Genomic DNA, 26,611 nt, shown 5'->3' on the forward strand with positions numbered 1-26,611 from the left:
TTGCCGCATTTGTTGATAACAAAATTGGAAAATACTCTGGATACATTCAGTAACATGATAATATCTTAATGTGGGGTAGTGCAACATGAGACAACAAATGACAAGGACTAACTGGTGTTTCCAAGTGGCTATTCACCTCTCCGAAGTGTACAGTTCCTAAGTAATCTCAATGCAGTTTTATGACTTATAGAGTCTTCAACATTAGCTTGATTTGCATCTAAAACAGATTTTCATGAAAATATTCTAAAACCTGCATAAAATAATCTGCGCATTTTCCCACCAGAGATGTTTCAACCATACGGGCCTTTTGTGGATAAACATTGCATGTTTATCAGCCCAGTCATAACTTTTTTTTCATGCTTCAGGTAATTCATCCTCATGAAATGGTTGGAAACCTAGTTTATAAGGTGCTTTTTGAGCTCTCCTAGCTGTGCCTTTGTGGAACTGGAGCAAGCACACTTGTTTGGAACACAACCCTGCATCCCTGCCATCGCACAATTACTGATGTAATTCATTTGTAAGCCAGTTGCCAACATGACTAGCTAAATTATAAAATTATATTAAGGTGTAAGGCTTTCACAATGCAATTCAGGGAAAGGAGTGCATTCAGGTGTATGTGCGGTGGCACATTTTCTTCACAATAGACAAGCAAAGGCTCATTCTGTTCAGAACAACCCACTGTAGGCTACATCAAGCACAGGGAACAATATTAGTTTAATGATATGGAAATGTGAAATGCACATTTGGACTCGCAGGTGTTTGGCTTGCTTGTATGACATCAAAGCGGTATTTATTATAATCATGCTCAGAACCATATAAATAAAGGGGGCATATAAGCAGACGATTGATTTATATTTCTCTAAAACAGGCTTTAGGCTACATGTGCCTCACCAAGTCAGATAAGTAGGCTAAATAATGAGGGGAAAAGGGACCAAATTATTAGGGTTAGGCACATGGGCTACTAACAGCTTACTACACAACATACACTTCATATTACTTTCTTAGCTGCAGTATACATATCTCTGTGGTATATTACATAATTTATGCAGCAGCATACAATACATTTTTGGACTGTGATCATTTGAACAGGAAGGTGGTGTGGCGATCCTTCATGGGCCATTGTTGTCATCAAAGCCTGGCTTTCTCTGGATTTATGGTGCTTTCAGGACAACTGGGAACTCTGAAAAAATCAAGGTCAAATCATGACGACGTCAGTGATCTTCAGGCCGGAGCTCTAGAAAGAGGCATGAGTTTCTGACTTGCAATTCCAAGTTGGATGACCCTTCAAAATGTATTTTCCCAGTCGGATCTTGTTTTTTTCCATGTTCCCAGTTGTCTTGAACTCACTGAAGTCTGAGATTTCCCAGTTCTGAGTTTCCAGTTGTTTTGAGCACGGCAGAAGTCATGCTTCATTGACAGCATGGCCAATGTTGAATGTTTATCCTTTAAAGCTTGGAAAAGAGACCCTTAAACCCAGTCTTGGACCACACACCCACTCCACTGAATAGCAGGCTAGCAATTGCTTTTCAATGCTTGCAGTTAGCCACTGATTCCTTTCAAACCACTCATTGTTGAATTTACGTTTTCCAACGTGTGTTATGTTTATGTTCAATGGCTGATGAGCACTGAAACGTTTTATCTATAATTTCTCTTCATTATTTCTCTTCATATGACAAGGATTGAAAATGATTTGCCAGTAGATTGTCAACTTGATTCATGATGATGACTGCTAGCTTGCTAGCAAAGATTTTGAAAGTATAATGTTGACATGATCAGTCCAATCAAAGCTACTGTGGATGGGCACTTCTAATGTAATTCTATGGCAGCATCCAAGGGGCTGGAATTTTCGAGCTCTCCCCATGAGTGACAGAACACTGAGCCAATTACAGTGCAACTAGAGAACATTACCCCTACACTCCGTATTTGCTACTGGCTGCCCCACCACCACAGAAAGCACTGAGCTACGCTGAAACACCTGCATTTTGGAGCTGCCTTACTCAAGAAAGCAAAAAAGACACCATGTTTATATGCAGCTTTATTAATTAAATTATTGTTAGATTTTTTTACATTGTTTGCAAACCGATATGTGACATGTATTAATACCAAAATAAAATGGAAAAGAGGCAAAAAATATATATCTTTTAGCTAAATGGGTGGGGCTCAAAATAGGTGGCGCGCTGCCCTGAATGACGGGTCGCCAATACCCAAACGTCTACACATACATAGAGTCCTCTTAATTTGCAGAATTTCCCTCACTCAGACAACCAAAAATCTTCAAAAGTTGCCCAATTAGCGGGAGGGATGGGGTCAAAATAAAGATGGTGCCGAAAAACATGGCTGACGTTTTACATTCTCCCAACCAATTGTGCAATTTTGTTATATTTTTGCATTTTGTGTAACTTTTTTTTATTTATTTTTTTTACTTATTGTGTACATAATGTTGCTGCTACCGTCTCTTATGACCGAAAATAACTTCTGGACATCAGAACAGGGATTACTCAACGCGGACTGGAAGAAACGTTTTCCTTTAACGAGTCCGACGAGAAGGATATCCTGCTTTCACTGGAACAGGCCCAGATCCAAGCCTTTTGCATGAAGAAAAGACGCCGGAAAAGAGAATGCAGATCGGGGATCCTTCGGAGAATCTGGAGGCAAGCGAGTAAACTCCCAATGTCTTCCATTCTCCTTGCTAACGTTCAATTGTTAGAAAATAAAATGTAGGACCTACTATTAAGATTATCTTACTAACGGCACATTAAAAACTGTAACATCTTATGTTTCACCGAGACGTGGCTGAACGAAGAAACGGACAATATAGAGCTGGTGGGATTTTCCATGCACCGGCAGGACAGAGACGCTAGCTCCAGTAAAACGAGGGGTGGGGGTGTGTGTCTTTTTGTCAACAACAGCAGGTGCGCAATGTCTAATATTAAAGAAGTCTTGAGGTATTGCTCGTCTGAGGTAGAGTACCTCATGATAAGCTATCGACCACACTATCTACCAAGAGAGTTCTCATCTGTATTATTCATAGCCGTCTAATTACCACCACAAAGCAAAGCTGGCACTAAGACCGCACTCAACCAACTCTATAAGGCCATAAGCAAAGAAGAAATTGCTCAAACAGAAGCTGCGCTCCTAGTGGCCGGGGACTTTAATGGCCTAGGATTTTTTTCCCCCCTGGTTGCACATGTGACATGCTGGTAAAAAAATTGGTAAAACTGATTTAAGTTTGCTCTCAACCAACTATATAAGGGCATAAGCAAAGAATAAAATTCTCACCCAGAAGTGGCGCTCCTAGTGGCCAGGGGACTTTAATGCATTTATAAACTTGATCTCCACTATAAAAAGTATCTAGACATTATCTCACATTTCTTTTAGACTGTCTCTCTGACATTTGCAACATAGTTTCAATTTTGAAATTCGATCTCCAGCCGTCCCATAGTAATGAATGTGTTGGTCTGGACAAGACAGACAGGCAGCTTTTCTCAGCCAGTCGAAATCATGAATCAACCGGCATAATTTTTATGGATATATGCAAAGAAATGTCAACTAAAAAAAGGTCAAATGAAACGAAGTGCAGCTAGTTTGCAGTCTTTCCAGCTTCCGTTTTTGACCTCATCCCGTCAGTAGAGGATGCCTTGTTGTTCTTTAAAAGTCATTTCCTCACCATCTTAAATGAGCATGGCCCTTTCAAAAAATGTAGAACTAAGAACAGATATAGCCCTTAGTTCACTCCAGACCTGACTGCCCTCGACCAGCACAAAAACATCCTGTGGCGGACTGCACTAGCATCGAAGAGTCCCCGCGACATCCACATTTTCAGGGATGTCAGGAACCAATACACACAGTCAGTTAGGAAAGCAAAGGCTAGCTTTTTCAAACAGAAATTTGCATCCTGTAGCTCTAACTCCAAAAGGTTTTGGGACACTGCAAAGTCCATGGAGAATAAGAGCACCTCCTCCCAGCTGCCCACTGCACTGAGGCTAGGAAACACTGTCAACACCAATAAATCCACGATAATCGAGAATTTCAGTAAGCATTTCTCTACGGCTGGCCATGCTTTCCTCCTGGCTACCCCAACCCCGGCCAACAGCTCCGCACCCCCTGCAGCTACTTGCCCAAGCCTCCCCAGCTTCTCCTTCCCCTAAATCCAGATATCAGATGTTTTGAAAGAGCTGCAAAACATGTACAAATCAGCTGGGCTAGACAATCTGGACCCTCTCTTTCTAAAATTATCTGCCACCGTTGTTGCAACACCTATTACTAGTCTGTTCAACCTCTCTTTTGTATCGTCCGAGATTCCTAAAGATTGGAAAGCTGCCACGTTCATCCCACTCTTCAAAGGGGGTGACACTCTAGACCCAAACTGTTACATCCTGCCCTGCCTTTCCAATGTCTCCGAAAGCTAAGTTAACAAACAGATCACTGACCATTTTGAATTCCACTGTTCCCCACTCCGCTGTGCAATCCGGTTTCCGAGCTGGTTACGGGTGCACCTCAGCCACGCTCAATGTAATAAACGATATCATAAACGCCATCGATAAAAGACAATACTGTACAGCCGTCTTCATCAACATGGCCAAGGCTTTCGACTCTGTCAATCACCGTATTCTTATCGGCAGACTCAACAACCTTGGTTTCTCAAATGACTGCCTTGCCTGGTTCACCAACAACTTTTCAGACAGAGTTCAGTGTGTCAAATCTGAGGGCCTGTTGTTCGGACCTCTGGCAGTCTCTATGTGGGTACCACAGGGTTCAAGCCTCGGGCTGACTCTTTTCTCTGTATATATCAATGATGTCGCTCTTGCTGCGGGTGATTCCTTGATCCACCTCTACGCAGATGACACCATTCTGTATACATCTGGCCCTTCTTTGGACACTGTGTTAACAAACCTCCAAACGAGCTTCAATGCCATACAACACTCCTCCCGTGGCCTTCAACTGCTCTTAAACGCTAGTAAAACTAAATGCATGCTCTTCAACCTATCGCTGCCCTCACCCGCCTGCCCGACTATCATCACTACTCTGGACGGTTCTGACTGAGAATATGAGAACAACTACAAATACCTAGGTGTCTGGCTAGACTGTAAACTCTCCTTCCAGACTCATATTAAGCATCACCAATCCAAAATTAAATCTAGAATCGGCTTCCTATTTCGCAACAAAGCCACCTTCACTCATGCTGCCAAACATACCCTCGTAAAACTGACTATCCTACCAATCCTCGACTTCGGCGATGTCATTTACAAAATAGCCTCCAACACTCTACTCAGCAAACTGGATGCAGTCTATCACAATGCCATGCGTTTTGTCACCAAAGCCCCATATACCACCCACCACTGCGACCCTTATGCTCTCGTCGGCTGGCCCTCGCTACATATTCGTCGCCAGACCCACTGGCTCCAGGTCATCTATAAGTCTTTGCTAGGTAAATCTCCGCCTTATCTCAGCTCACTGGTTACCATAACAACACCCACCCATAGCACGAGCACCAGCAGGTATATCTCACTGGTCATCCCTAAAGCCAACACCTAATTTGGCCGCCTTTCCTTCCAGTTCTCTGCTGCCAATGACTGGAACAAATTGCAAAAATCGCTGAAGTTGGAGACTTATATCTCCCTCACCAACTTTAAGCATCAGCTAGCTATCTGAGCAGCTTACCGATCGCTGCAGCTGTACACAGCCCATCTGTAAATATCCCAGCCAACTACCTACCTCATCCCCATATTGTTTTTATTTACTTTTTTCCCCTCTTTTGCACACCAGTATTTCTACTTGCACATCATCATCTGCACATCTATCACTCCAGTGTTCATTTTCTAAATTGTAATTACTTCGCTACTACAGTTTATTTATTGCCTTACCTACTTACTCCATTTGCAAACATTGTATATAGATTTTTCTATTGTGCTATTGACTGTACTTTTGTTTATCCCACATGTAACTCTGTGTTGTTGTTTATTGTCGCACTGCTTTGCTTTATCTTGGCCAGGTCACAGTTGTAAGTGAGAACTTGTTCTCAACTGGCCTACCTGGTTAAATAAAGTTGGGGGAAAAAATGTTTTTAAGTGATTGTGTTAGTTGTGTTGTTGTTGGCTAGCTCCTCTGAACAACAGTGCCCTGACGAGAGAGCACATTTTCGATGCCAGGCGAAATTGCACCTCATTAGCTCATTGTTAATAGATGCATCCAAATAAATGTCACTAGAAAACTACTTAAACAAATGCAAATATAGCTGCTGTTTGACGTGACTTTAAGTTAGCCATAGTTGGCAAGCTAGCAAGCAAGGGATAAAAACTTTACCAGCCAGTAAGACAATATTTAGAATGAACGACTGGGAAGCATCCATAGATACAGAATAAAAAGACTGAACGACTGGGTCGTGTCTCTGGCAACCAAACCGATAGAACTAACCAGCTGGCTTGGGTAGCAACCCTAACTGGGCTAGCACTGGCTAGCCCAGTTAACTAACTAGTAACCTCACTAACAGAAAGTATGAAGTTAAATAAATGCTAGCCAGCTATTTAGTATTAGCTAATGTCTGCTAGCATAGCTTACTAGCCCCCAGTTAGCAGGGCTAGTATTAGGATTAGGGATCAGAGTTAGAATGGGGGGCTGGGTTAGGATAAGAATACGGGTTAGGGTTAGAATAGCGGTTAGGATTAGAATAGGGTTAGGTTAGGGTCAGAAGGGTGTAGGGTTAGGTTAGGGTCAGAATAGGTGTTAGAGTTATTAGGGGTCAATTCTCAACCATTCTCCACAATTGGCCATCAGACTGTTAAACAGCCATCACTAACATTGAGTGGCTGCTGCCAACATACTAACTCAAATCTCTAGCCACTTTAATAATTAAAAATGGGATGTAGTAAATGTATCACTAGACACTTTAAACAATGCCACTTTATATAATGTTTACATACCTTACATTACTCATCTCATATGTATATACTGTACTCTATACCATCTACTGCATCTTGCCTATGCCGTTCGGCCATCGCTCATCCATATATTTGTATGTACATAATCTTATTCATTCCTTACACTTGTGTGTATAAGGTAGTTATAGATTACTGCATATTACTGCATGCTAACCATGTGTATGTGACCAATAAAATTTGATTTGATTACTAAAATAGATTTCATTTTTAGATGAGAGTTTACAAGAAATTATATGATTATGGTGGCTATTTTTATTTTACCTTTATTTAACTAGGCAAGTCAGTTAAGAACAAATTCTTATTTACAATGAAGGCCTACCAAAAGGCAAAAGGCCTCCTGCGGGTAGGGGGGCTGGAATTAAAAATAAACAAATAAAATATAAATATACAGTGCCTTGCGAAAGTATTCGGCCCCCTTGAACTTTGCGACCTTTTGCCACATTTCAGGCTTCAAACATAAAGATATAAAACTGTATTTTTTTGTTAAGAATCAACAACAAGTGGGACACAATCATGAAGTGGAACGACATTTATTGGATATTTCAAACTTTTTTAACAAATCAAAAACTGAAAAATTGGGCGTGCAAAATTATTCAGCCCCTTTACTTTCAGTGCAGCAAACTCTCTCCAGAAGTTCAGTGAGGATCTCTGAATGATCCAATGTTGACCTAAATGACTAATGATGATAAATACAATCCACCTGTGTGTAATCAAGTCTCCGTATAAATGCATCTGCACTGTGATAGTCTCAGAGGTCCGTTAAAAGCGCAGAGAGCATCATGAAGAACAAGGAACACACCAGGCAGGTCCGAGATACTGTTGTGAAGAAGTTTAAAGCCGGATTTGGATACAAAAAGATTTCCCAAGCTTTAAACATCCCAAGGAGCACTGTGCAAGCGATAATATTGAAATGGAAGGAGTATCAGACCACTGCAAATCTACCAAGACCTGGCCGTCCCTCTAAACTTTCAGCTCATACAAGGAGAAGACTGATCAGAGATGCAGCCAAGAGGCCCATGATCACTCTGGATGAACTGCAGAGATCTACAGCTGAGGTGGGAGACTCTGTCCATAGGACAACAATCAGTTGTATATTGCACAAATCTGGCCTTTATGGAAGAGTGGCAAGAAGAAAGACATTTCTTAAAGATATCCATAAAAAGTGTTGTTTAAAGTTTGCCACAAGCCACCTGGGAGACACACCAAACATGTGGAAGAAGGTGCTCTGAAACCAAAATTGAACTTTTTGGCAACAATGCAAAACGTTATGTTTGGCGTAAAAGCAACACAGCTGAACACACCATCCCCACTGTCAAACATGGTGGTGGCAGCATCATGCTTTTCTTCAGCAGGGACAGGGAAGATGGTTAAAATTGATGGGAAGATGGATGGAGCCAAATACAGGACCATTCTGGAAGAAAACCTGATGGAGTCTGCAAAAGACCTGATACTGGGACGGAGATTTGTCTTCCAACAAGACAATGATCCAAAACATAAAGCAAAATCTACAATGGAATGGTTCAAAAATAAACATATCCAGGTGTTAGAATGGCCAAGTCAAAGTCCAGACCTGAATCCAATCGAGAATCTGTGGAAAGAACTGAAAACCGCTGTTCACAAATGCTCTCGATCCAACCTCACTGAGCTCGAGCTGTTTTGCAAGGAGGAATGGGAAAAAATGTCAGTCTCTCGATGTGCAAAACTGATAGAGACATACCCCAAGCGACTTACAGCTGTAATCGCAGCAAAAGGTGGCGCTACAAAGTATTAACTTAAGGGGGCTGAATAATTTTGCACGCCCAATTTTTCAGTTTTTGATTTGTTAAAAAAGTTTGAAATATCCAATAAATGTTGTTCCACTTCATGATTGTGTCCCACTTGTTGTTGATTCTTCACAAAAAAATACAGTTTTATATCTTTATGTTTGAAGCCTGAAATGTGGCAAAAGGTCGCAAAGTTCAAGGGGGCCGAATACTTTCGCAAGGCACTGTAGGTCAAAACACACATCATGACAAGAGAGGCAACACAACACTACATAAAGAGAGACCAAAACAACATAGCAAGGCAGCATCACATGGCAACACAGCATAGTAGCAACACAACATGGTAGCAGCACAAAACATGGTACATGGCTATGGTGAAGATGAGCTTCGTTATATCCTGAATGCTATTGAAAATGGGCAGGGTTTTAAGGCAGCTGCCCGTGCTTTTAATGTGCCACCTAAAACCTTGAGGCCCACTGGAACAAGCAGGCCAAAACCCCAGGTCACAGCCATTTGGGTGGGTTACCAGTCTTCACTTGCTCTTTCGATTGTAACCTGGTGAGCCATATCCAAAAAATTGAAAGAGCCCTTTCCACACCCAACATTGGTGTTTCCATCAAACTGACTTGTTGCCGATAAAAATCAGTGTGTGATGACGTAATGCACACAAGATTATTATTATTTTTGCTTACATTTTCATGTACCGAATACAAATCAAAAGTTCAATGTGTTTATGTCGCATTTTCAACTCTACCAATAGTTTTGTCACAAAAACTGTTGTGTTAAATAGCACGTCTTCTCTGGTCTTGGCACATGAGCTCTAGCCAACAGTTTGCAGATACAGTGCGAGTAGGCTAGTCTACATGATGAGATTATTATGGATAATATTTGTATTTTCCAAACGGCAGTCGTGCAACAATCATGTCGCCAGAATAAGACCCTCGATATTTATTGGAAAATAGCATCAAACTCATCACCATGCACTTTCACCACCCTGTCAAATTAATCATAATCTATTTAATCTGTAGTTTAAGAGGAGGACCATACACCATATCATCGCGTGACTCCAAATGTACTTCGATATGATGGTTATTATATCAATATTATTATATATTGATTATATCAATATTTGTGCATAAAAGGCGTTTCCACCACAATTTCTTGCATTTTGCACTTAATTTTACCAACACAAAAAGATCCTACTATGTCGAACTAACATATTTTGTGTGTGCATTTATAAAATTGTACCGAAACTTCCTGTTTCCATCACAGTTGTCGTTGTATTTTATGACTACTCGCAAAAAAACTGTGGATGGGAACGTGGTTACTGACCAATAAAACAAACTTGGTTTCCACAATGCTTTTTGGGGTGAACCTGTAGCAGGACGAAGGGATGACGTTTCAGCACCCTTCTGTGACATGACATTTTTCAACTATCATAATAATTTCATGAATGTAAATTAAACATTATTGTAAAGTTCACGAAGGGGAGACAAATTACCTCACTCCACAAACAAATTGTGATGGATGATAATGATTATTTGAGTAGCTTACTTCGTCTTGGTCTGGCTCGCCTACCTCGCCAACCTGAGTGCTGAAAAGAAGTCACATTACACCACAACTCTCAATAGTAATTTCACTTATGTCCCCGTCTGTGCTTCTTTGGACAGGATATTCACTGCAGTAATGCCGATGGTAGCAGCAGGGTTGATTGCAGACATCCAACGTTACAGCCAATCAGAATATTATGTCCTTTGTATGAACTTTAATTGTATTTTCTCTCATTTTTTGATGTCATTGTTCTTGAGCCAAGCACCTCCACTGTACCAAAGCACAGTACCACATGTAATCTGAAATGCAATACTTCCTTGTGACCATGTTTGCATGATGTGTGGTGGGAGTATTCTTATTGGCTGATAATGTGTAGATCTTAATTCAGATCTTTAATCAGCTCATCATAATAAATTCCATGATCATTAATACTTTCACCTCCTTTGCCAATATATCCTTTGCCAATATACTAATCACTATCACTATACTAATCACAACTCACTATTACTACCTCCATCTTCCATTCATTTTAGAAGGCCACATGTGCCACAAGCCTCAAATCCACATGCATGATGTCCTCCCTGGAGAACTCATTGTTCTCACTTCATGAACAATCTTAAGTGTAACCAAAGTATTTCTATTGATCTCAGTAGTAGTATTGGCTTGGCTAGGACATTTATTCTCATTGCACCTCTCCAGGATAAGCATCTTCTCCGGAGACATGAGGCGACCAGAGGTGCCAGATATGTGGAAGAGAGGAGATTATTTGCACATGAAGCAGGCTCAGGAGGCACTGAAGCATCCATTAGCTGGGACCTATAATGTCCCATGCTGGTGGTCTCCATGTACAAACAGTACAGGAATGGGCTTGTGGTCCGTGCACCAACAATTGTCATGGGAGTCCTTGCACCAACAATTGTCATGGGAATGTCCAACAGCCAGTTACCACCAGAGGGTGTAGGGGAGCGCCAGAGGGTGAATTATTGGAGTACTGGTTGAATACAGTACCAAAAATATGTGCTCGGGCTGGGATAGTCAGATGACTCATATTCAGGGCGTAGTTTGACAGGAGAGCTTGGTGTTTTGAGGCCTAAAGTGAGTAAGATGAACCTATGAAGAAAGTCATAAAGAGCATTATGCCAAGTGCGATTGTCAGGACAAAGTTGTCCTGATGGGACAATGAGAGATTCATTCTGGAGAGAAGAATGTGCTATCTGAGATATCCTGTGCCTTTTCAATAAATGTTTTGTTGTACAGATATGGTGCTTTATACTAGCAGTAAGTAGACTGTATTACAAGCTGGCATATTGTTGACTACCTGTGATGTGAATATGATCAGAAGCAATTTTTTTCAATAGATATGGTTTTCAACACAGTTTTCAATGTTTGCTCAATTTTCGACACTCAAACATATAAAAATGCACAGTGTTTTTAATGTGATGTGACTATGATCACAGGCTATTTTTTCAAATAGATATTGTTTTCAACCTGTTCTCAGTGTTTGCTCAATTGTTGGACACTCAAACATAACATTTCACAATGTTTTAATGCCTGTCAGTTCTAGCATATTTGTTTGCCTTGTTAATTCTGATGGTTTTATTGCTGCTTTTTCAGGGATTCCTGAAAGCTTTCTGATGCCCACAAGGACCCCTGATTGACGGAATGTCAATCTAACTTCAGACATTTAAATTCCAAGTACAAAGTTGAAAATAACGGGGAAACATCACGTGCTGTTTACCCGATTATGCGCATGGCTTCGCGGTCGCCATGGAAACGTTGCTCTCTTGTTACAAGGCTATCGCTATTGGCTTATTTGTATGTCACTATACTGTGGTCAACCATTAAACATGTTCAAAGAGGATGGTCCATTCAGTTACTAACTTGAAGTGGCTACTGTAGCTCGCATGGAACTACATGTATTACAGTTCATACGTTTATTCTATGTTAAATGTCATAACGGTGGATTTGAGAAATCGGTCCCACCGGTTGAGAAAACAAACTCGTGTTTCTTTCAACTCAATTCGGTGAGTTTTTGGAACACGAGAAATGGAAGAGTTGAACGAGTCCAAGTCCTCACCCGCTTCTGCGTTCGAGAAGGACGCATTTGAGCTGACAGTGGAAGATGTTTAAGACATTTCATACGTCATTGGCAGAGATTTGTTGAAAATAATTAGTACAGGTGAGGAAGTCTCAGATTTGCAATTCAAAATTGTGCGTGTTTTGGAGATGTTTGAAACGTTAGTGAATAAGCACAACCTATCGCTGGAGGAGTTGAAAATGGAACGAGACAACTCGAAAAGTGAACTGGATAGAATCGTGAGAGAAAGTTCTGTCAGTCAGGAAGCGGTGAGTTTGATGTTTTCAGACCAGGAATCTTTAACAGTTGTGGACAGAATCGATACATTTAATTTCCCATAACGTGGTCATGTCTAACTGGACTAGGTTCTGTCAGGGTATGTTAAGGTTGTCTTACGTTTCACTGGGTTGCTATACACTCTACTTTGCAACACAGTTGTGTGGACTCCTTTTTGTTATGAGTTTATCCCTTTAATCAATATCTTCTCTCAGCAAACACTAGGACCAAACAAACTGGTGGTAGACATGAAAGATCCCAACAGACCACGCTTCACAATGCAGGAGCTGAAGGAGGTGCTTCAGGAGAGGAACCAGCTCAAGGCACAGCTATTGGTGGCCCAGGAAGAGTTGCAGCTCTACAAGAGGTAGAATACAGAGCCAGGCCTGGCCAGTCCCCCCCCCAACCAACATTTACACATGTCTATGAAGTGCCTAAACCTATGACTTAAGTGTTGGACTGGCTGTCAAAGTGTGTACCTCACTCAGGGAGAGTGAGGTAGGGCTAGATCAAAGTTAGATGTAACTTTGTGGAATACAGCAAATCTTTAGGGAAAAAAGGTTATGTTACAGCGAACATACCAAAGCACAATCAATTGTGAGATACGACATATACATTTTGTGTGCTAGATTTTTTCAAAATACATCACCCAACAAAGCAAGCCTTTTACTATAGGCATAATTGTCAGAAACCATTTTTTTTCTGTCAAGGCCTTTCTCTGTAGCCTAAACCAAGCAGAAAATGCCGGAGTCTTTAGTGCTCGGGAAATGTATACTGAAGCAAACATTTCACCCACCTTTTTATATAAGAAAGTCTAATAATTCCACAGCTTTTGTCTTCATAAACTTTCACTCACATAGCCTACTATGGGATAATCTAGCCCAGCTTCTAGACAGATATACAGTTTCCAAAATAAAGGAAACACTTGAGTAAATGAGGGATACAAAGTATATTGAGTTGGTGACTGAGAAGGCCATGGCATATGGCTTACACAGTTAGAACTTTCATAAAACCATTCAGTGACAATTCAGTGGGCCATTCAGTGGGTCATTGTCATTGGAAGAGAACACTCCCATCAGGATATAAATATTTCACCATAGGTTGAAGGTGATCACTCAGAAGGGCTGTGTATTTATTGGCTTTTACCTTGCTCTCTAAGGGGTTTATTGGACCTATTGGACCTTTCAGGGAAATGCCCCACACAGCCATAACAGAACCGCCAGAACCCCTCACATGCTTTCAATTTACTTTGTATGTCTGTCTAGAACAGGGATGGGCAACTGGCAGCTTTTGTAGGCCCGCGGATCAATTTAACAAGACAAACAAATTTACTCAGTCAGGTTCTCAACTTACTGTTGAGAGTTAGAATAGTAGAATACACAAGGTGCAATTTAGAAATTTGGTTGTGCATCAGCAGTTTTCCTGCTGACCGTCACTCAATTAGCCCATGTCAGCTAACATTTTTTAGATTGATAAGTTAGTCTAGCAGCCAGCTATCTAAACTTATAGTAATCATGGTCGAATTACTTACTGTGGGGCCCCCATTGACTTTGTTAGTCACTCACTCAGATATCATATTACAAACTGCAAACATTTCTCTCCACCCTATGGCAAAATTAACAAGCTCTCACAATCTCACGTTTCTCCAAACATCAAATTCTAAAGTGTTTTTAACACCCTGGGTTGCTCCTGCTGCTCTGCATCGTTCCATTTCTCCAAACATCACATTTCGAAGCTGCTGCTCTGTATCATTCCATTTCTCCAAAGGTCAACTTTTGAAGTTAAGTTTATGCACTCATTCACAAATGGTTAAGGTAAGGGTTGGGATAGGGGATAAAAAAAATGAAGTTTTTTTTAAAGTGTCTGCAACTGGGATCGAACACCCAACTTTCTGATCCAGAGTCATGGGATTACACACATCTCCGTAACAAACCCAAGCATACTTGATGGTAATAGCACACAGTTGCCCCTAGTGGCCGGTTTTAATGGAAGTTCCCGACGTCCTCAGGACATGGAAAGACATCCAATTTTGAAGTCAATCTTGAACGATCTCCCTGAGCCAAATGTATAGAATTGCATGGAATGAGTTATAAAATTGCTAAATAGATTTGCAGGAAATTAACTTTAAAACACTGTGGAGAGGAAGGCCGCTAAACTGTTTTGCTCGCAAGGTGGAGGGGAGACCCCAAAACTAAATTTCACTTAAGGCCCCCAAAAGGCTATGGCCGGTTCTGACCGCACGTGTGGGTATGGATGTGGGTACTCAGACCTGTGAGCCACTACGGCCCACTGATACATTCAGATTTTTTGTGGCCCCCACCACCATCAGTCGCTCATCCCTGGTCTAGAAACAGGACTAGATTTGCTACCCCATAATAGGCTACGTGAGTGAACATTTATGAAGACAAGCAGATGGTTGACATGACAGAAAGGTATGCAGATATATTCTTATCTAAAAAGGCAGGTGAAATGTTTGCTTCAGTATACATTTCTCAAGTGAAAGTTGTGTGTTGTGTCGCACAGGACTTGTGCATTTTCTGCTTGGTTTAGGCTACAGCGAAAGGCATTGAAAGAAAGAAATGGCTTCTGACAATACTCCTATATTAAAAGGCTTGTTGGGTGATGTGGTAAAGTCGGGCTGCTGTTCCCCTCTTGCTTGGCAGAGATCTCAGAAAAGGTAAAAAGTTGTGAACCCGTAAATGTTTGTGGTATCTTAATCGATTAGGCTTCCCGAATTTACACTGAACAAAAAAATGCAATATGAAACAATTTCAAGATTTTACTTAGTTACAGTTCATATAAGGAAATCAGTCAATTGAATTAAATTATTTAGGCCCCACTCCTCTTCAATGGCTGTGTGAAGTTGCTGGATTTTGGAGGGAACTGGAAAACGCTGTCGTACACATCGATACAAAGAATCACAAACATGCTCAATCTGTGACATGTCTGGTGAGTATGCAGGCCATGGAAGAACCGGGACATTTTCAGCTTCTAGAAATGGTGTACAGTTCTGCGTGACATAGGGCGACGCATCATCATGCTGAAACATGAGGTGATTGCGGCGGATGAAAGGCACGACAATGGGTCTCAGGATCTCGTCATGGTATCTCTGTGCATTCAAATTGCCATCAATAAAATGCAATTGTGTTCATTGTCCATAGCGTATGCCTGCCAATACCATAACCCCATTGACACCATGGGGCAGTCTGTTCACAACGTAGACATCAGCAAACCACTCGCCCACATGACGCCATACACGCTGTCTGCCACCTGCCCGGTACAGTTGAAACCGGGATTAATCCCTAAAGAGTACACTTCTCCAGCATGCCAGTGGCCATCGAAGGTGAGCATTTGCCCACTGAAGTTGGTTATGACGGTGAACTGCAGTCAGGTCAAGACACTGGTGAGGACGACGAGCACGCAGATGAGCATCCTTGAGACGATTTGACAGTTTGTGCAGAAATTCTTTGGTTGTACAAACCCAGTTGTCAGCTGTCCGGGTGGCTGGTCTCAGACATTCCTGCAGGTGAAGAAGCCAGATGTGGAGGTCCTGGGCTGGCGTGGTTACATTTGGGCTGCAGTTGTGAGGCCGGTTGGACTCACTGACAAATTCTCTAAAACAACATTGAAGGCGGCTTATGGTAGCGAAATGAACATTCAATTCTTTGGCAACAGCTCTGATGGACATTCCTGCAATCAGCATGCCATTTGCATGCCCCCTCAACTTGAGACACTTGTGGCACTGTGTTGTGTAACAAAACTGCACATTTTAGAGCGGCCTTTTGTTCCCAGCACAAGGTTCACCTGTGTAATGATCATGCTGTCTAATCAGCTTGTTGATATGCCACACTTGGCAGGTGGATGGATTATCTTGGCAAAGGAGAAATGCTCACTAATAGGGATTTAAACAAATTGAGAGAAGTAAGCTTTTAGTGCGTGCGGAACATTTCTGGGATCTTTTATTTCAGCACTTTACATGTTGCATTTATATTTTTGTTCAGTGTATGTTCGCTGAGAGAATGTAATTACTGTCAGTAGATTTGCTGTATTCCTCAGGGGAGAGGCACTTTGAGACAGTCCAACACTAATTCGGAGAAGTTTAGGCAGTTAGACAAATTCCCTAAATTTGCTGCTGTTCCCCTTTTAATGAAGTGCTCTGTACTTGCAGCGGGATGCACTCACAGGGCAAGCATGCCATGGTAAAGGCTGACCTGGAATTTCCATCCCCTTCGGTTCCTAACACAACAGATGAGACTAAAGAAGAGGAACCAAAAGAGGAAAATACCATCAGAAAGCTGTAAGCAATGAGCTTTTTTTCACAAATGAACTTTGCATAACTATTTAACATCCATAGTGAAGTGTGTGAAAAGCATGTAGTTTGAAGAGGTTGATTTACACTGAAAAAACATGAAGTATTTCAGAGACATTCATCATGGTATCACAGGGTAGACAACCAGGGGTAGTTTGTTTTCACAGTCCATCTCTGCCTTATGACCTGCTTGTGACCGACGGGCTGTTTGGGCTGATGCTGTGTGATTGAATGAAGAGAGAAAGCAGATGTAACTGTTGCTGACCACTTCGAGGCCAGCTTGGCAGTTATGGTCTGCACTCCCCCTTCACCTCCTTTGTAAAGACCAGTAACTTCTAGGGACCTAAATTGTGTTGGCAAAAACAAATTGCAGAGCAAGCTTTCTCAAATGCATTCTGAACTAATGTCTTTATTTGTAGGTTTTCATTCAGGCGGAAATGAGGACAACCGGTGTGAGAAGGACCTGAAGCAGTAACACCAACGATAAACCAAACATTTTTATGCACACGTTTTTCCTATGCTTCCTTTGTACTAGGATCATTTAACTTTAACGGAATGGCATTTTAAACTCTAGAATAATTAAGCCTTTTAAAAGTATCTCAGCATTGTGTTTTTATAGATGTCATTAATAGTTAAGGGAAAATTCCTATTTCTGCACTTTAGGTATAATAACATGGTAGATGCACACAACTCATGTTTCCTTGAACTTTGTACAAAAATGAGCTGCAACAGAGGATTCCTTTTTGGTTGAACATTAATCACTACTTGGTTCAAACTCTGGATGGACAGATGGAACCTTGCAAAGACCAACATTCAAGCCGGGCGTTACAACAGGAGTCCCAGTAGAGACAGGACCTCCAAGACTACATGAGCACTCTACTGCCATTGGAATGTTTTAGCAAATAGGATTTTCTTTTTATGTACACTGAGTATACAAAACATTAACACCTGCTCTTACGAGACTGACTAGGTGAAAGCTATGATCCCTTATAAGTGTCACTTGTTAAATCCACTTAAATCAGTGTAGATTAAGGGGAGGAGACAGGTTAAAGGATTTTTAAGCTCTGAGACATGGATTTTGCATGTGTACCATTCAGAGTGGGACTGGGCAAGACCAGTACCGTTGAACAGTGTATGGTATTAGGTGCCAAGCGCACCGGTTTGTGTCAAATAATTGCAACACTGCTAGTTTTTCCCCCCACACTCAATAATTTCTCATATCAAGAATGGTCCACCACCTAAAGGACATCCAGCCAACTTGACAACTGTGGAAAGCATTGGAGTCAATGTGCCAGCACCCCTGTGGCAGCACACTACACAGGAGCCTATATAAAAAGAGTTGACATTGTTCACCCTGAATTTTTTAAATGCAAGTTCTAGACATTTTCTTTGCTATTTACTGAGTGATTGAACTTAACTTTTATACTAGCGCAAAGGGCTTTTGAACTACCATTTGACCTCAAACAATTGAGCAGCTGTAAAGAAAGCAATTTTAAATATTACTGTTATAAAATCACACCAAATATATTTAATCTGTTGCACGTTGTGAAATACTCATACAAGGATGCTGGACTGTTGCACGTCTGAATATTAATAAGCTTGCCTTTCTATGCTTTGAAAAAAAATGAGCTTCCATGCTAGCCAGATTTATGAAAAGATTTGTCTATGTACACAGTTCATTTGTTCAAAAAGAGCAACTTACATTTTATTCAAAATTCATTTGGATGTTTCACCCATTGCAACAAAAGCTACATTTTCAAATCAAGTATAAGCTGTTCTCCCCGAAGCCAGGAGAGCATTGACGTTCCTATGCAACATATTGTTGCGTCAACTAGAACCATACATAGCTTGATAAATTAATCACTTATATAAAAGCAACCTAAAAACAATAGCTAGTATGTTAAATATATTTCACACATCATGGACACACTGGCCTTAATATGTATAAAAACTCCATCCAAATCCAGCAATAAATTGATAGTTTTAAAAACAAATTTAACCCATGTGCCATCTTAAAAGGTTGTCTTCCATCTTGTTCATACTGCCACCGTTTTGCCCAAACAGGCACACTTAATTTGTCTCACCGGAAAGCAGTTTGCACCTTAGGACCAATGGAATGGATTTTTAAAAAAACAAAAAGAGAACAGGTTCTCTTTTTGAAGAAATGACTGCACCTAGTCATTCTCTTGAGAGAATACTCTGGTGGAACATCAGTATTTGAGCCATGGGTGAGCACATATTGATTCCTTGCTACGGTCACCGTAGTCATAAACCAGTTCTTCCTCTGCCTCAATGTCCCTTGAAGCCACCAGTATGAGATGAGGTATTCCATCCATGTCATGGAGCTTGGTCTGGCAGTTGCCATTTTTACTGTGGTTTAGCAGCCTTCCCAGACGAGTTGATTCTTTTGTAGCATCAACACTGTAGAGGAAATGAAAGATTTGAAAACATCCACGAGCTAGCTAACAATAGTGGCAATACATACACTGAGTATACAAAAACATTAACACCTGCTCTTTCTATGACACCAGGTGAAAACCATGGTCCCTTATTGAGGTCACTTGTTAAATCTACTTCAAAAATCACTATATATATTTTTTTAACCCCTCTGTGTAGACAGGGAGGAGACCGGTTGAAGAATGATTTTTAAGCCTTGAGACATGATTGTGTACGAAAGCCATTCGGAGGGTGAATGGGCAAGACAAGATTTAGGTGCCTTTGAATGGGGTAGGGTAGTAGGTGCCAGGCACACCATTTGTGTGTGTGCAACTCAATATTAGGAAGGTGTTTCTAATGTTGTGTACTCTGTGTATGTCAGGGTTACTTAATATAAACTGAAAATTAAGTGTGTGTAGATGACTTACCAGTAGGTTTTGCTGAGATAGTGAAAATAGTACATGTAGCAGCCAGTCCCAGGGTCTTGGGCATACAGAGCCTCTCTCTTCTTGGCATCAGTCAGATGCAACAAGTCACCGTGATACTCAATTACAAACTGACCCTTCTTGAAACATCTGACAGCAAACACTCCTCTTCCCTTCCCTTCTATATGTTTTACCTAATTGGGGTTTAAGTAGGTAAAAATCAAATTCCAGGTTCAGATGATCAGGGTCAGTAAAATATGACTTTCATTTCAAAACCAACCTGCAGTCCTTCTTCAACTCCATGTTTTATCAGGTCATCAAGCTGTCGTTGTTCTTCGTTCTGTTGGCAGAGTGTGGTTTTTAATGAGTAATTAAAGTGACTCAATAAATATTAAGGCTGTCAAACAATACAGATAATTAAAAACATGACTCTGTAGTTTGAATTTACTCAAATTAGATCCTAAAGAAAGATTTGTCCATTTTAAAAGCAGCGCATTGTGTTGCTCCCGAGTGGCGCAGCGGTTCAAGACACTGCATCTCAGTGCAAGGGGTGTCACTACAGTCCCTCGTTTGAATCCAGGCTTTATCACATCCGGCCGTGATTGGGAGTCTGGCGCACAATTACGCCGGATTGGGCAGCGCACAATTGTTCAGCGTCGTCCAGGTTTAGCCAGGGTAGGCAGTGATTGCAAATAATAATTTGTTCATAACTGACTTGCCTAGTTAAATAAAGGTTACATTTACAGGCATACTATGCTTTGATTGTAAAGGATCAATGTTCTTGAAGTTTAACACCCGAGTGAACACACAAGTAGTCTAAGCTTCAGCCGTTCTAAATGATGCTCTCCCAAGTTCAAATTGGAGGGTTTACAATAAGGAGAAAACATTTAAACCTGGCCAACAATTATGAATTCCACAGAAGAAAATCCCTGATCAGCCAGGTCTGAGTTCATGTATGTAATACAGCTAGCTATTAGATGTAGCCTAGGCTACTTATTCATAACCATGTTCCAACATTAACTAGTTCAAGCTGCTACTACTAGAATTGAGAGCATTTGCTTAAATCTTGACCTGAGAATTACATTATAAAAAAACACACCACACTAGATGAATGGATGTCCAATTCTGACTAAAATCATTGTAGGAAGTTTAGTGTTCAAGAGGCATCCATTTACTACACATTATTCAATTCTGAGCAATACTTTTTTTTTGGGGGGGGGGGGGGGGGGGGGGGGGGGTAGTATAGTTGATCCTGAAGCACAACTCACTTTGGCATTATATACTGACCTTCAATTCAGCTTTGCTTTTTCTGGAACTCCGTCTAATCGGATAATAATCTGTGACCTTCCTGTTTTGGGCAGCACTGCCTTGTGCTCTGGATGAAAAGAGAATACATTATTCCATTCTGAAAAAAGCATATGCGCCAATGGTCAGATGATCTGGTCATGAAGCGCTGGCCTGACCAACAAATACTGTTCTCCATTTAAACAAATGTTTTATTGACATGTCAGCATGACTTACTTTTTGGCTTTTTGACTAGCCCTCCTCTTAGATTTGGGCATGGGGACATCTTGCGCAAGCCCTGGATTGGGGTGCGATTTTGGATCCACCTCGCCCTTCAAGGTAGTTGTTCCTCTGATTCGAGGAGCCAAGCGGGTCTTCGCTTTATTCTCCTCTTGCCGAGACACACCAGCTTGAGAGTTAACTTGATTCGGTCTCACTGAATAGAATAGTTTGGAATGAAGCACAATGTACATCAGACCTGGTTGCATAAGCAAAACATACAACTAATTGTTTATTTAGGCAGTGTCATAAGACATTGATCAGTGGACACTGCTGCTATTCACACACAGGAAATTATTCTGAAGGTCACTTAACGCCGATCTCCTGACTAACAAATAATTTAGAGGTAACCAAAACATATGGAGCGCAATTGTTGCATGGCTCGAGGTCCTGGGTATGAACTCCGCCCTGTGCAACTGGGTCCTGGACTTCCTGATGGGCTGCCCCTCAGGTGGTGAAGGTAGGCAACAGCACCACTACGCTGATCCTCAACAACAACAAGGGTGCATACTCCACCCCCTCCTGTACACCCATGACTGCATGGCCACGCACGACATCTCCAACTCAATCAAGTTTGCAGACAACAGTGGAAAGCCTAATTACCAACGACAACAGTAAAGTCCCTGGCAGAGTGGTGCCATGAAAATAACCTCTCCCTCAACAAAACAGCTGATCGTGGACTTCAGGAGACAGCACGGCGCCATCGACGTGGCTGCAGCGGAGAAGGTGAAAAGCGTCAAGTTCCTCAGTGTACACATCACTGACAATCTGAAATGGTCCACCCAGACAGGGTGGTGGTGAAGGTGCAACAGCAGCTCTTCAACCTCAGGAGGCTAAAGAAATTTGGCTTGGCCCATAGACCCACAAACTTCTGCCCTCCAGGACGACGTCGACAGCACCCGCCGTCACAGGAAGGCCAAGAAGATAAAGGACCTCAGCCACCCGAGCCATAGCCTGTTCACCCCGCTACAATCCAGAAGGCGAGATCAGTACACATACAGCAAAGCTGGAACCAAGACACTGAAAAACAGCTTCTCTCTCTCGCTCAAGGCCATTAGACTGTTAAAGTCACCACTAGTTGGCCCCTGCCCTGAACTTCTGTCACTAGACAGCTACCACCCGGTTACACTACCATGCACCGTAAAGGCTGTTGCCCTATGTACATAGTCATGGAACACTGGTCACATTAAAATAATATTTACATACAGTTTTACCCACTTCATATGTATATACTGTATTCTAGTCAAGGCCCATCCTATAACTTCTGCTGTACATATACTACATACTCTAGCCCTAGTCTATTCATCCCATCACACAACCAAAAGTGTGTGGACACCTGCTCGAACATCTCATACCATAATCATGGGCATTCAAATTGTTTTATTTCACCTTTATTTAACCAGTTAGGCCAATTGAGAACAAGTTCTCTTTTACAACTGTGACCTGGCCAAGATAAAGCAAAGCAATAAAAAGAGTTAAACCTACAGTCAATAACACAATAGAAAAAAAAATGTACAGTGTGTGCAAATGTATTAAGAGTAGGGAGGTACAGCAATAAATAGGCCATAGAGGCAAAATAATTACAATTTAGCATTAACACTGGAGTGAGACACTGGGGTGCAAAAGAGCAAGAAAATAAATAAATGTGGGGATCAGGTAGTTGGGTGTGCTATTTACAGATTGGTGGTGTACAGGTACAGTGACCGGTAAGCTGCTCTGACAGCTGATGCTTAAAGTTAGAGGGAGATATGTCTCCAGCTTAAGTGATTTTTACAATTCGTTCCAGTCATTGGCAGCAGAGAACTGGAAGGAAAGGCGGCCAAAGTAAGTGTTAATATGGAGTTGGTCCCCCCTTTGCTGCAATAACAGCCTCCACTCTTCTGGGAAGGCTTTCCACTAGATGTTGGAACATTGCTGCAGGGACTTGCTTCCATTCAGCCACAAGATCATTAGTGAGGTCGGGCACGGATGTTGGGCGGTTAGGCCTGGCTCGGTCGGCATTCCGATTCATCCCAAAGTTGTTTGATGGGATTGAGGTCAGGGCTCTGTGCAGGCCAGTCAAGTTCTTCCACACTGATCGACAAACCATTTCTGTATGGACCTCACTTTCTGCATGGGGGCATACCTAGCCTGAACCTTGAAAAACAGCCCCAGACCATTATTCCTCCACCAAACTTTAGTTGGCACAATGCATTGGGGCAGGTAGCGTTCTCCTGGCATCCGCCAAACCCAGATTCGTACGTTGGACTGCGAGATGGTGAAGCGCGAGTCATCACTCCAGAGAATGCGTTTCCACTATTCCAGAGTTCAATGGCGGCGAGCTTTACACCACTCCAACCGACACTTGGCATTGCTCATGGTGATCTTAGGCTGTGCACGGCTGCTCGGCCACAGAAACCCATTTCATGAAGCTCCCGACAAGCAGTTATTGTGCAGATGTTGCATCCAGAGTTAGTTTGGAATGCAGTAGTGAGTGTTGCAACCGAGGACAGATTATTATTTTACACGCTTCAGCACTAGGCGGTCCCACTCTGTGAGCTTGTGTGGCCTACCACTATGCGGCTGTGCAGTTGTTGCTCCTATACGTTTCCACTTCACAATAACAGCACTTACAGTTGACCGGACTGACTTGTTGGAAAGGTGGCATCCTATGATGGTGCCACATTGAAAGTCACTGAGCTCTTCAGTAAGGTATTCTACTGCCAATATTTGTCTATGCAGATTGCATGGATCAATTTTAAACACCTGTCAGCAACAGGTGTGGCTGAAATGTCCAAATCCACTCATTTGAACTGATGTCCACATACTTTTGTATATAGTGCAGCAGAAGGGGGGGGGGGGGGCAATAGCATATTTAAGGCCCATGATTTTTGAATGAGATGGTCGATGAGCAGGTGTCCACATACTTTTGGTCATGTAGTGTATACACACTGCTCGTTCTAATATTTAGATAGAATATTTATTTTACATGTGTGTATTAATGTATATATACACACTCTTTTTTCCCTACTGTGTTATTGACTTGTTAATTGTTTACTCCGTGTGCAACTCTGTGTTGTCTGTTCACACTGCTATGCTTTATCTTGGCCAGGTCGCAGTTGCAAATGAGAACTTGTTCTCAACTAGCCTACCTGGTTAAATAAAGGTGAAATTAAAAAATAAAAATATTACTGCACTGTTCAAGCTAGGAACACAAAACAAGTATTTTGCTATAAAATCTGCTAAATACGTATATGCGACCAAGACTATTTTCTTTGACATCTGATGGGTTTTAAAGGTTTTATTCAGACAATAATCAATATTGCATGGTTTAGAAAACGAGATGGTAGAAGTCCATTGTCAATATTGGTGGTGGATGGGAATAACAAATGGTGGGTTACCTTTCCCTTGCGTTGATTTCTCAGTTTGTGGAGTCAATTTCTCAGGAACATTTTCCTCTTGGCTGAGAGAACTTGAGTTGTTGCACAGAGGAGATTTGGGTTTGCTGGGACTCCACAAACTTGGTAAAGTGGTCTGACCATTACCTGCATCCTGCAACACATTAATGTTTTCATAATGGGTGAATGTATGCAACATGCACTGGTCTAACTTAGCTAGCGAACACCTGAGAAGTATTGATGACCAATACCAGACTGTATTAGTGCTATATTTCCAACACAATAGCAAGTTACCCCATTAAATTCTGGTTTATTTTCCTTTGTCTCCTTTTCGATTTGTTTGGGCTGAAGGGTTCCCTCGGGTCTCTTGTAGGTGGTCTGCATTTTTTTCTTCCCTTTGAAGGCAGTCATGTCTGGAGGTTAGTTAGGTTGACCTTGATATAGCCAACCATATCAATAGCATATCCAAGGGTTATTTTAGCTAGCTAGTTAGTCCCCAAAAATTGGGGATAAAAATAAACAAGTAGGGCACCGAGGCAGAGCACATTAATACAAAAACCACCATACAGAAAAATATTAATAAAATGAGGACAGATCGCATTTCATCATACATCAAATATTATTTGTACTGCACAATGCTCTGTTACTAGCTATTAGTAAAAACTACAAATTCATCGTTACTTGAAAATGTACATTTACGAATGAATATATATTCATCTCAAATGTAACTTCTCAATTTTATCAAAATAAAATACATTTAACGACTCTCTCTAGCTTACTTTTGTCAAATTAGAGACATAACGTGCTACCACTGTACTAAGTAACGTTGGATAACTGACTAAAGTTAACTTCCTCAAAACATGCCTGTTTCGCTACTTACCTTTCGCCATTTCAACTCTACAAAAACTAGACAGTATATGCACGAATTTACGTTATAAGTTTTTGCAATGTTCGCGTGTTCCTCGTTACGTTACACTGGCAAACAAACGCATAACCAGAAACCGACTAACCAAGTCACCACCACGCACCGTGCCCACAATAACAACTATTTAAAAATCTAGCTACTGCGTCCCTGATTGGTTAAACACTACTCTAGTAGCATGTGATTGGCATGGCGCGAAATACACGTCAGAAGCCAAAATGTATCTAGTTTCTTTGAGTCTGCCCTTGACTTGATAATTAAAAAAAACACGAATTCGTGCATTGCAAATCTAGTTTCTTTGAGTCTGCCCTTGACTTGATAATTAAAAAAAACACGAATTCGTGCATTGCAAATCTATTCAAAATCTCAGTAAGCAAGTAGGCTACATCATGTTTCTGTTTCCCCAATATGTGTCAATTGATATACACTGCTCAAAAAAATAAAGGGAACACTAAAATAACACATCCTAGATCTGAATGAATGAAATATTCTTATTAAATACTTTTTTCTTTACATAGTTGAATGTGCTGACAACAAAATCACACAAAAATTATCAATGGAAATCAAATGTATCAACCCATGGAGGTCTGGATTTGGAGTCACACTCAAAATTAAAGTGGAAAACCACACTACAGGCTGATCCAACTTTGATGTAATGTCCTTAAAACAAGTCAAAAATGAGGCTCAGTAGTGTGTGGCCTCCACGTGCCTGTATGACCTCCCTACAACACCTGGGCATGCTCCTGATGAGGTGGCGGATGGTCTCCTAAGGGATCTCCTCCCAGACTTGGACTAAAGCATCTGCCAACTCCTGGACAGTCTGTTGTGCAATGTGGCGTTGGTGGATGGAGCAAGACATGATGTCCCAGATGTGCTCAATTGGATTCAGGTCTGGGGAACGGGCGGGCCAGTCCATAGCATCAATGCCTTCCTCTTGCAGGAACTGCTGACACACTCCAGCCACATGACGTCTA

General features: G+C 41.5%; 2 protein-coding genes across 3 annotated transcripts; one reads left to right on the forward strand and one right to left on the reverse strand.

Annotated features, from left to right (window-relative positions):
* Window positions 1–12,089: 12,089 nt before the first annotated feature.
* On the forward strand, window positions 12,090–18,441 carry LOC110525700 (RILP-like protein 2). The gene is given in 5 exon segments (XM_021606067.2): window positions 12,090–12,598; window positions 12,821–12,972; window positions 16,774–16,902; window positions 17,152–17,206; window positions 17,334–18,441. Coding segments are annotated over 5 exon segments (684 nt in total). The 5' UTR covers window positions 12,090–12,298; the 3' UTR covers window positions 17,382–18,441.
* Window positions 18,442–18,559: 118 nt separating this feature from the next.
* kmt5ab (lysine methyltransferase 5Ab) lies at window positions 18,560–25,769 on the reverse strand. Of its 2 annotated transcripts, none has more exons than XM_021606065.2 (8): window positions 25,596–25,769; window positions 25,010–25,110; window positions 24,719–24,869; window positions 21,297–21,495; window positions 21,063–21,150; window positions 20,056–20,115; window positions 19,779–19,969; window positions 18,560–19,335 (listed from the first exon to the last, which is right to left on the reverse strand). In XM_021606065.2, exons 1-8 carry the CDS (start codon window positions 25,603–25,605, stop codon window positions 19,125–19,127), a joined length of 1,011 nt encoding a protein of 336 aa, XP_021461740.2. In that variant the 5' UTR covers window positions 25,606–25,769; the 3' UTR covers window positions 18,560–19,124. The 2 variants fall into 2 exon arrangements, with proteins under 2 accessions (XP_021461740.2, XP_021461739.2); XM_021606064.2 differs by having other exon boundaries at window positions 18,590–19,335; window positions 25,010–25,128; window positions 25,596–25,752.
* Between the last annotated feature and the right edge of the window lie 842 nt (window positions 25,770–26,611).

The sequence above is a fragment of the Oncorhynchus mykiss genome, chromosome 6 (genome assembly GCF_013265735.2).
Source record: "Oncorhynchus mykiss isolate Arlee chromosome 6, USDA_OmykA_1.1, whole genome shotgun sequence".
NCBI classification, from domain to species: domain Eukaryota; kingdom Metazoa; phylum Chordata; class Actinopteri; order Salmoniformes; family Salmonidae; genus Oncorhynchus; species Oncorhynchus mykiss.

What these genes read in the sequence shown, in the direction of transcription:
- kmt5ab (XM_021606064.2), bottom strand. An exon ending in ATAAACCAGAATTTAATGGG is followed by an intron (nt 24,870 to 25,009) that starts GTAACTTGCTAT and finishes AATGTGTTGCAG; the next exon opens with GATGCAGGTAATGGTCAGAC. An exon ending in GAAATCAACGCAAGGGAAAG is followed by an intron (nt 21,496 to 24,718) that starts GTAACCCACCAT and finishes TATTCTATTCAG; the next exon opens with TGAGACCGAATCAAGTTAAC.